We start from the raw sequence: 10517 nt of genomic DNA, 5'->3' as shown, positions 1-10517 counted from the left end.
ATATAATCTACCCGACCCGATCACTAAAGAGGACCTGAGTGTCAACACCGCCACATTAGAGGGGATGGTTAACATGCTAAATCACATGCAAGAGAAACAAGATCAATTTGAACGGAGAGTCGTGAGTGACTTGGGTTACATGAAAAGTAAAATGGCTCGACTGGATGGTAAAGTAAGTCGATTAGAAGACAAAGGAAAAGGAACCAGCATCCAGAAAGGAGAGTCCTCAAACGCTGAAGTTCCTAAGAAAACCAGAGAGACCAGTCCTTGTTTTATCTGTAAAGAGTTGGGACACTATGCGCCTGAGTGTCATAAGAGAGATTTATGCTACACATGTGGAAAGTTTGGGCATTGGGCTAATGAGTGTGACCAAAAGGCAGAGAAGACACTCTGTATGCCCCAAGAGAAAAAGCCGCAGGAGAAAAAACACAGTGCCCAGCCACAAGTGAATAAAGAAAATCTGATTCCAGTCACAGTGAACCAAGCTAAGGAAAAAAAGCACACGGGAGAGTCCAAGAAGTCCCTGAAACTACAGAAGAATTGACTTTGTATCTTACTTGAATAAAAGAGTTTAAACTTTAATATGGACTTGTTTTTCTTTCAATCAGCTGTGTTTTTAAAGTGTAAAAATTAAGCAGCCAACGAGGCTCTGAAGGACTAACATGACGTCATGATCAAGATTTGAATCGCTGCCAAGTTTATGACGTCACAATGCATAGGTAGCTGTGATTTGAATCGCTGCCAAGTCTGTGTATTCATAGTCTTGGGTTTTTCCAGATTTCAGGCCCCAAAAGTGCACTCCGTTGACCCGCCTATCCCCCCGGGCCAAAAGTGCACTCATTTGACCCGCCTATCCCCCCAGCGCCAAAAGTGCACTCAGTTGACCCGCCTATCCCCCCGGGGCCAAAAGTGCACTCATTTGACCACCCTATCCCCCAAGGCCAAAGTGCACTCAGTTGACCCCCCGGCCAGACCCCTATTACTACTTATGCGGTTTTTTGCACACCAGTTACAATAAAAAAAAAAAAACAACAGAAGATGTCTACCAAAAGCGTACAGTAAAGGTGGTTAAAATACACATAAACAAAATCAGCAGCCAAAATCAGTAAGAAGTGCAGAGCATGTTGATTCGAGAATGTTTCCCGGTGGTGTATGACAATGAATTTATTCTCATAAACTGACATAAGTACAGTGTTGAGAAAGATTACAAGTATAGTTAAACATATGTGCATGCGTGAAAAAGAAAAAAGTACAAAGTAACAAAACTAACAATGAGCTAACCAGGAGAGCCAACTCTCTCAAAAATAATTTTTATAAATTTACACAGTTTTGTCAATTTAACTGTATTTTTTGTATTAAAAAGTTGATCAAACTTATACACATTTGGATGTGAATAGTAATATTTTGATAATAATAATAACCTTGAACTCAAAATAAGTGAATCATTACAATTAAATAAGTAGTGAAATTCATCACCAATTTCATATTTGGAACACAATTTACAAATTCGGTTTTCTCTTGGTACATTATGCCATCTTCCAACTTCAATTGGTAATTTATTATTACAAGTTCTAAACTTACAAAATATTTTCCAGTACTTAAAAGGCAAAGATACTAAATATTTTTCTAGACAAAATGAAGTTTTGTATATTTTATAATTAAGACCTTTAGACGAGTTAAACATTTCACTTTACCACTTTTGTTTAAACTGATCATACAGAGTGTTAAATACTATTTTCTTCAGCCATGATACATTTACAGGTTGACAAGTATGCCAAATATAAGAAAGTCCACATTCATTCAATATAGATTTGACAAAGTTACACCATGGATTATTGTAGTTCTTTAAAACACTTAACAAATTCGATGATAATTTATCCCTATGTAAAAAAGACAGTTTACACCAAAAACTTATCATTCTAACCTTTATATTAATTGAAATAGGGTATCTACCTAATTCACCATATACCATAAAATTTGGTGTTGATGACTTTACATGCAAAATATGCTTACAAAATTTTAAATGCAATTTTTCAATCAATGGTGACCAAATCCTAAAATTTCTTGTATGTTAAATATACAAGAAATATTTGTAACTTCATACGTGTTGCATTTAATTAATATAAGAAAATCCATGTGACTATATTATTATATTTGTTTACTTGCGTCACATGTAGTTTTTGTCAAACTAAATAAATAAAAAAAAATACAACCTTAAATCATGAAGAATGTATATATCTAAGAACGCGAAAAAAGTAAAACTTTCTAGATATAACTTCCGAAAGATCATCATCATAAAGAAGAAAGCACCGCCTATAATACTGTGTCTACATCATAACGAAATGCAAAATCTACCGCACGGAATGCTAACTGGACCGGACATAATATTGAACGATCAGCATCATCATAATAACAGAAATACTACACATAATGATGAGTGTACTGTATATAATGTGAGAAGTACATAATATATTGTTGTGTTTACTGCATATAATGTTAGAACTACCGCATATAATGTTAAATGCACTTCATATAATGATAGATGTACATAATATAATGACATATCTACATCATATAATGAGAGAAGTACTGCATATAATGGACGCTGCACACGATATAATGTAAAAAGTACTTCATATAATTAAAATAGTACCGCATATAATGAAGGAAACACTGCATATAATGGTTAATTCTCATATAAGACAGTCCCGGCGTTCCATATACTTATGTACTTTTGTAGCTATACATGTATACCCTTATCATCTGCGTATGGGGTACAAAGTAGATTTGATACGCAAGTGCACGCTCTACAGTCTACATATGATCATTTTCTGAAAACGAACTAAATATAATGTAAAATTAACGTTTTATTAAAAAACCATACATGCGGTATTGTAAAATAGATACTTTCTCTATTTTATAATACCGCGGATATGATTTGAAGCTTGCAATGGGTCCTTAACTTAAAAGAAATGGAGTCCTACAGTGATTACAGGGAACAGTTTTAAAAATAATTAAAAATTGTATTTTTTAATTGAAATTCTATTTCTTAGAGAATGGATTTTGAGGGGAAAGAGCGAATTCGATGTAATTATACGGCGCTAGTCAACGATGTGGATGCCGACAGAATTAAAGATTTCTTGTATGAAAATGGAACAATCGAGCATGATGAACTTCAAAGAATAGGTATAGAAAAAACAACGGATAATGAGAAGGTCCAAATACTTTTGGAAATTCTTGATACAAAGACAAATGGATATGAGCAACTTCTTCTGGTCTTGAAAAAAGATAACCGGGGCGACTTAGTTGACTTACTCCAAGGAACCAATGTGGATATGGCAAAGGTTGAAGAAGGTACTAAACACTGCGTAGATAGTGTTTTTGTCGGATCTATAAAATTGGCACAAGTCACAAATTAGTGATAATGACTAGCAACACGAATAATAAAAATTGTCAATATTTGCAGGACAACCTATGCTTTTCTCGGGTCAAAGTAAATATTAGAATACTTTCTGCTACGTGTTTTCTTTAGACATTTTTTTTCTATGATTTCATGTTTTTGGTTCGATGGAAAGAAAGAATCGAATCGAAAGAAGGAACCGAATCGAAAGAAAGAATCGAATCTTTTTCATGTTTCCTTTTCTTTGTTAGTTACATATAATTTTTCAATGGGGGACATACTGCACTTGCATGTAGGAGACCAGTAAATGAATGCTCATGCAGCACTCTTAGAATGATAGTTGATTTTTAGAACATTTCCAATTCGCAAGAATTCAAAAACTATAAACAGTACTTATATTGTAATATAATTGCAAATGTACATGTAATTCTAAAGATTTCTTGTGAATTAAAACTTAATTGTGAAATCAAATTGTTTTATAAAGCCCTAGATATAAGATCACTAAATGTGTCCTTGTTAATGGTCTTTTATAATCCTTATTGTTATTGCTACTTGTAGATTATTTTGTAGAAGAGTAAGATTTCTAAGATTAGCTTAACCTTTTACAGAAAGATCGAAAGAACAAAATACTCTGATTCAAGTTATTAAGTGCAACTTCGAAGAAAAGAAGGATGAAACAATAGATGCAGACGTTTTAGAACATATCATCAGATTGGAATATTTGAGGGAAAGAAAAAAAGTTTTTCATGGTGAGATCAATAAGATTGAGAAATGTTTGAAAGAAGTATTTCCAGTTATAGAAATAAGAAAAAGAAGAAGCAAGAAAGCGTCTATGGCACAACCAAAAAAGTATCCTTTAAAAAATAATTGAATTTTCATGGAATTATTTTGTGAATTGTAATTACAACGTTTGAGAAGTCACTATGCATCAGATTAACAATATTTTCCATCTTAAAGGTGTACGACACAGATTTGAAGTTACATGAAAGATTTTCTCAAATTTTCTATATAACTAGTATCACTTGTATCGCCAGTCCGTGCTCAGTGTTCTGTACAGAGATTAACGAATTGAATGCACCCGTAAAACATAAACTGTTTTTGTTAACAAGGCACGGGCTCTGTTGTTGTTGATGTTCACGATTCACCGATTGTGTTCAATTGTTTTAAAAGTCTGCACACTTCACGGACCACGGACTTACATTATACTGTGAGCGTGTTTTCCTTTCAAACATTTTTACTCTGAATTATCTAGATTATAGTTTTAATATTTTTCATTAATTTACAACAAAACTGCCACTTTACTTATGTATTAAGAATAAAATTATAATTTGTGAAAGTGCAAGTACGTGTCAATCAAACCCGACCACAAAATCGAAGTTTTAATAACTTCGAAATGAAATAAGATTTTTATAATATTTTTTTGTGAAATGCTTTAACAAAATATAAGTCGTAATATTCTACTTAAAATTTAAGAAAATGTTAACTTCAAATCTGTGTCTATGCACCTTTAAATCTTTGATATCGATATATCTAGAATCATAATGTGTTTTGCTAACAGAATTTCATTTTGCACTATTCAGAGGTAATATCGATAACACACACACACTCTCTCTCTATCTTTATTATGTTAATAGCATAAAAAAATCCTTCAAAATCCTGCAATTGAATAAAATTTTGATTGGATAATTCATTAATGACGTTTTATGTAATGATTGAACATTTGCGTGTTGTCATTTTCATTAGATCTTGTATTCACCTAGCTGCAGATCTGTAGCTCTCCGAAAAAAAATATTGATAGACCGGAGAGCTACAGTGCCACCCATTGAAAAAACTGTATATTTATTGCGCACAAAAAAGAGCGCTCGATTCTTGATTAATTCTTCTAAATTCTTACCTTAATTGCTAAAAATGAAAGATTTTAAAAATTCCTCTCTCCTCTATCACGTTCTTTCGTATTTGACATCTGAACGAAGCATATTGGACCGAATTATTTTTGAAACCAAAATGGCAGTATAAATAAGCAAAATATTCGATGATTACAATATCAGGGTTAGGAGGACAATTAACAACAATTATGTGGAATGTTTTGTTGTGGAAAGAGTCAAAGAATATGTTAGGAACACACGGTTAGTAATATTTTGAGATTACAGTTTAAAAAACATGGAGAAATAAATCGAGAACCGAGCGCATTTTTAGCTCAATGAGCCGAAGGCTCAAGTGAGCTTTTCTGATCACATTTTGTCCGTCGTCCGTCCGTCTGTCCTTCCGTCTGTAAACTTTTCAGATTTTCGATTTCTTCTCAAGAACCACTGGACCAAGTTTAACCAAACTTGGTACAAAGCATCCTTGGGTAAAGGGAAATTTAAATTGTTAAAATGAAGGGCCAAGTCCCCTCACATTTAGATAATCAAGAAAAGACAAAAATAGGGTGGGGTCATTAAAAAATCTTCTTCTCAAGAACCAATGGGCCAGTTAAGCTGAAACAAATGTGGAAGCATCCTGGGGTAGTGTAGATTCTAAATTGTTCAAATCATGACCCCGGGGTAGGGCGGGGCCACTATGGGGAATCAAAGTTTTGCATAGAAATATATATGAGAAATCTTTGAAAATCTTCTTCTCAAGAACCACTGAGCCAGAAAAGCTGAAACTTATGTGGAAGCATCCTGGGGTAGTGTAGATTCTAAATGTTTAAATCATGGCCCAAGGGGATAGGGCGGGGTTACAATGGGAGAAGAAATTTTTACATAGAAATATATAGAAATTTTTTTAAAAAATCTTCTTCTCAAGAACCACTGAGCCAGAGAGGCTGAAACTTATGTGGAAGCATCCTGGGGTAGTGTAGATTTTTGTCTAAATTATGATCAGTGGGGTAGGATCGGGTCACAATATGTATTACAAGGGGGGAATCTTGTAAAGAACAGAATGGCCAAAGCTTCTCAGGTGAGCGATGTGGCCCATGGGCCTCTTGTTTTGTGCACAATAAATATACAGTTTTTTCAATGGGTGGCTCTGTAGCTCTCCGGTCTATCAATATATATATATTTTTAGGAGAGCTACAGATCTGCAGCTAGTATTCACCAAATAAAACCACCATCGTACTCTCTTTTTGTTAATCCGAGGCAGTTAATCGAAATTGATAGTAGACTTTGATAGTAGAAATCTTCTCAAGAACCACTAGGCCAGAAAAGCTGAAAATTATGTGGAAGCATCCTGGGGATAATGTAGATTCTAAATTGTCCAAATCATGACCCCTACGGGTTGGGCGGGGTCATAATTCAACCCCCAATTTTTACACTAAAATATATAGAATAAATCTTTAAAAAAAGAACCACTGGGCCAGGAAACCTGAAACTTAAGTCGAGGCATCTTGGGGTAGTGTAGATTCTAAATTCTTAAAATCATGACCCCAAGGGGTAGGGCGGGGCTATAATAGGGAAACCAAGTTTCACATTGAAATATATAGGAAAAACCTTTCAAAATTTTCCTACAGAAAAGCTGAAACTTACGTGGAAGCATCCTGGGGTAGTGTAGATTTATAATTGTTTAAACATGCCCCCCAGGGTAGGGCAGGGCCACAATTGGGAATCTAAGTTTTGCATAGAAATATATAGGAAAATCTTTTTCTCAAGAACCACTGCATGGACCAGAAAATTTTCAACTTGTTATAAATGCATCCTTGGGTAGTGTAGATTTTAAATTGTTCAAATCATGACCGTTTTAAGAAATACTTGTTACTACTTAATAGCTAGAAAATTCACGTATTTACTGAAAAATCTATCGTATTTTATACATTGTTTATCCTCGGATCTACTTTAAGTTGAGAAAACAAGGTACTAGAGGAATCCGGCTATTTCGCTCCAAGAAACTGTTTGTGCTGAGTGGTTTCGCGCTGATTTCTTGTTCCATGTTCGCTGGTCTGGTAAAATTGGTTTGAAAATGTCTCACCAGTGAAACTGTTTTCTTGAATAAGGGGTAAGAAATTTTTACATTACCCATTTACATCAAATATTGTTATACCAAAAGAAGTTTTAATTTACTCTTTCTTCTTCTGATTGTTTCCTTGACATTTGAAAGATTGTACCAGCACATTCACCAGAAATGTACACAGATAGAACTCAACTCGGAAAGTACATCAGGTACGAGAAAATTCTATCACTTAACGAGGCTGGGGGATGGCAGCCATTTTCAGACTTTTTCGATCTCCTTTAAAAGAAGAGCTCCATATAAAGATATAAAAAATGATAAAATTTTAAAACTAAAATGCAGGAATTTTTTCTTTGTCAAATAATAGATGACAGCTTAATATACCATATCTAAAAAAATAAGTTAATTCTGGTGGTTAATTTTTGGTTTATTTGTTGACCCCCCAGCCTCCTTAAAACTGATAGTCTATCACAAAAGCGAAAGAGTCTATTTACTGCGTCGCTTAATAATCTTTGGATATCTAATTCTATATTTTTTTATCTTCTTAATTGGCACCTTTTATCATAGGTAATAAAAATTATAGTCAAAAATGCATTAATATTTAGGTCTCCTGAGTAAACATTGTCGACCGCTTTGTATTGCGTGTTAACATTTGAACATTTTCAGCTTCTTCTCTGCAACCCCTTAACCAATTTCAACAAATTTTGGCATAAACCATCTATGGTTGAAGGGAAACATACGTTGTGAATTTCGTGGTCCCTGCCCCCCCCCCCCCCCCCCCACGGGACCTGAGGGGTGGGGCAAAAACCACTGAAATTAATGCAATCTTAAAAAATTTTCTTTACTCCTGGACATCAAGCAGTCAAACTGCTGGCATGATTGGGTGCCTTTTTTAAAATTGGGAATTTCATGGCCCCAGGGTTAGGGGTTCTGGTGTTTGGGCGCCGCTATATAGATTATTTAGTGAAAATGTATTCATTCTTTGAAAATCTTCATTCTCTCCTTGGTATGATATAAACTAACTACATGTGTATACACAGTGATGATGAGAGTGGATGCCTCTTCTAAAATTGGGAAATTTATGGCCCCAGTGTCAGGAGTTCTGGTGGGTAGGGCGTACCAAGGGAGGGGGGGGGTCTGATTATATTCTATAAATGAATTAATGATCCGAAATCTGCTCCTTGGTAATAGTCTAACATATTAATGATAAGCAGTCGTGCCCTTTCAAAAATTGGGAAATTTGAATGATGTTGCCAATGAAACTAAAATTGAAAATTTTGTAAAATAATAATAAAAGCTTCTCCTACAGTCTTTTTACATCCTTAGTCTCATTGCAATTTTGCCACAAAAAGAGACTTACAAATGTTATCAAGAATCATTATTCTATTTATTGCTGTTGTAAAGTTTCCAATTCCAACTGCTACTTTTATCCTCCTTTGATATAAGTACAAACCGGAAGACAGTCTCTACAGAGATTCTGGTTTTATTTTAATGAATTATGTTGGCATGGTAACTTAAATCAAAATTTCTGTAAAACTCTTTTAATAGTCTACTTTTACAGTTCTAGTATTATTGCAATCTTACCACAAAAATAGATTATATCAAAAATCATTATTCTATTTATTGCTGTTGCAAAGTTTCAAGCCCAACTGCTACTTTTCTCTTCTTTTTTTGATAAGTACAAACAAGTAGAGATACAATATCGACAGAGAATGGTGTTTTCTTCTCTGCTTTGCCTCTGGGTATTTGCTAATCAGAAAAAAGCATGCGAAGTGTATAAGTAGGATGAGCAATGATGTGCCTCTTTCAAAACTGTGAATTTCATGGCCTCTGGGTGAAAACACGAATCAAAATGAATTGTTGGAAAGATGCTATACAGTGTATAAGACTCGGTTGACCTATAAGTCCCGTGGACCACAGGCACTTGTTTCGTATACGGGGTACCCCCTACCTATATTTTTACCACAAGGTACCTAATTCATTTTCGGGCACCCCTGCTTCAAGCTCGTATTTACTAATAAATCAATCCTACATTATCTTGACATAATTCGCTCCAAAGAGATATTTTTCTACATTGGAAAGATCTTTATAGGAGATGTCATCAATGTAGAAAAATATCTCTTGGAGCGAATTATGTCAATTATGACATCTCCTATAAAGATCTTTTCTTGTAAAATGCTTATTTATTCATCGATAATCAGCTGGAATCATCTTACTGAGTAGTTCAGTTCAGTTTATGGAAGTCGAGAGACATACATCTCATGGACAATATTTACAATCACACATTAACACATGTAATAATGAAATAAACATACAACTTACATGAACAAAACATATAATATTTTTGATAATCTATAAATTTGATAAAAAGACTGTTCTTGATGCACTTGCTGATTGCAAAAATTTTCCTAAATTAAATAATTCTTTTATATTCTGTGTACTAAGTAACTGAACCAATTTGAAGACGTTTGGTCTTCGGGAGTAGTAGGTTTTAATGTATTTTTGTCTTAACATGTTGTAATGTGGACATTTTAACACAAAATGAAATTCATCTTCAATGTTACCTAATTGACAAAGACTACATGTTCTATTATTTCTCAAAGTTTTGTTATATCTTCCTTGTTCAATCATTAAGTTATGCGCTGATAGTCTTATTCTGGTAATTGTTACTCTATGTTTTAGATGTATTGGTTTACATAAATAAGACTGAAGGGTAAAATTATCTATAAGGTGTTGATAAATGAGGCATTTTGGTGATTTACCTAAATCTGACATAATGTTTTGGATAAATTCGTCACACATTCTCTGTTGTTATATACAATTGCTATCAAATAATTCTGCTAAACCAAGCCTATGAAATTCTTTTTTAGCTCACCTAACGAAGTTGGGGGAGCTTCTGTAATACCCTCGGCGTCGGTGTCGGTGTAAACATACGTCGGTGTCGGCGTCGGCGTCCCGGGTTAAGGTTAAGTTTTTTGGAGCAGTTTTCTTTTAAGTACTTCTATGTCCTATATTGATTAGACATGCATGGAAGATGGTTCTAGTGTGTTTCATTGTACCAGTCAAAGTTTCAGATGCTGCAATTTTAGCAAAGGAATGACCAGGTTAATGTTTTTGGAGCAGGTTAACATTTTTGGTGCAGTTTTTGGTGTAGGTTTCGTTTCCAAGTAGCTATAAGCCCTATGTTAACCAA

General features: G+C 34.3%; 1 protein-coding gene across 1 annotated transcript; it reads left to right on the top strand.

Moving 5' to 3' along the window:
• The first annotated feature begins 3056 nt into the window (after nt 1-3056).
• On the top strand, nt 3057-10041 carry LOC134252847 (uncharacterized). The gene is made up of 4 exons (XM_062735396.1): nt 3057-3354; nt 4009-4249; nt 7475-7575; nt 10007-10041. The coding sequence occupies exons 1-4, from the start codon at nt 3057-3059 to the stop codon at nt 10039-10041; spliced, it is 675 nt and encodes a 224-aa protein (XP_062591380.1).
• The last annotated feature ends 476 nt before the right edge of the window (nt 10042-10517 follow it).

This window comes from Saccostrea cucullata, unplaced genomic scaffold (assembly GCF_032062105.1).
Source record: "Saccostrea cucullata isolate Sc308-1 unplaced genomic scaffold, CSIRO_AGI_Scuc_v1 ctg13297, whole genome shotgun sequence".
Classification (NCBI taxonomy): domain Eukaryota; kingdom Metazoa; phylum Mollusca; class Bivalvia; order Ostreida; family Ostreidae; genus Saccostrea; species Saccostrea cuccullata.
This window is presented reverse-complemented; position numbering and strand designations above follow the sequence as displayed.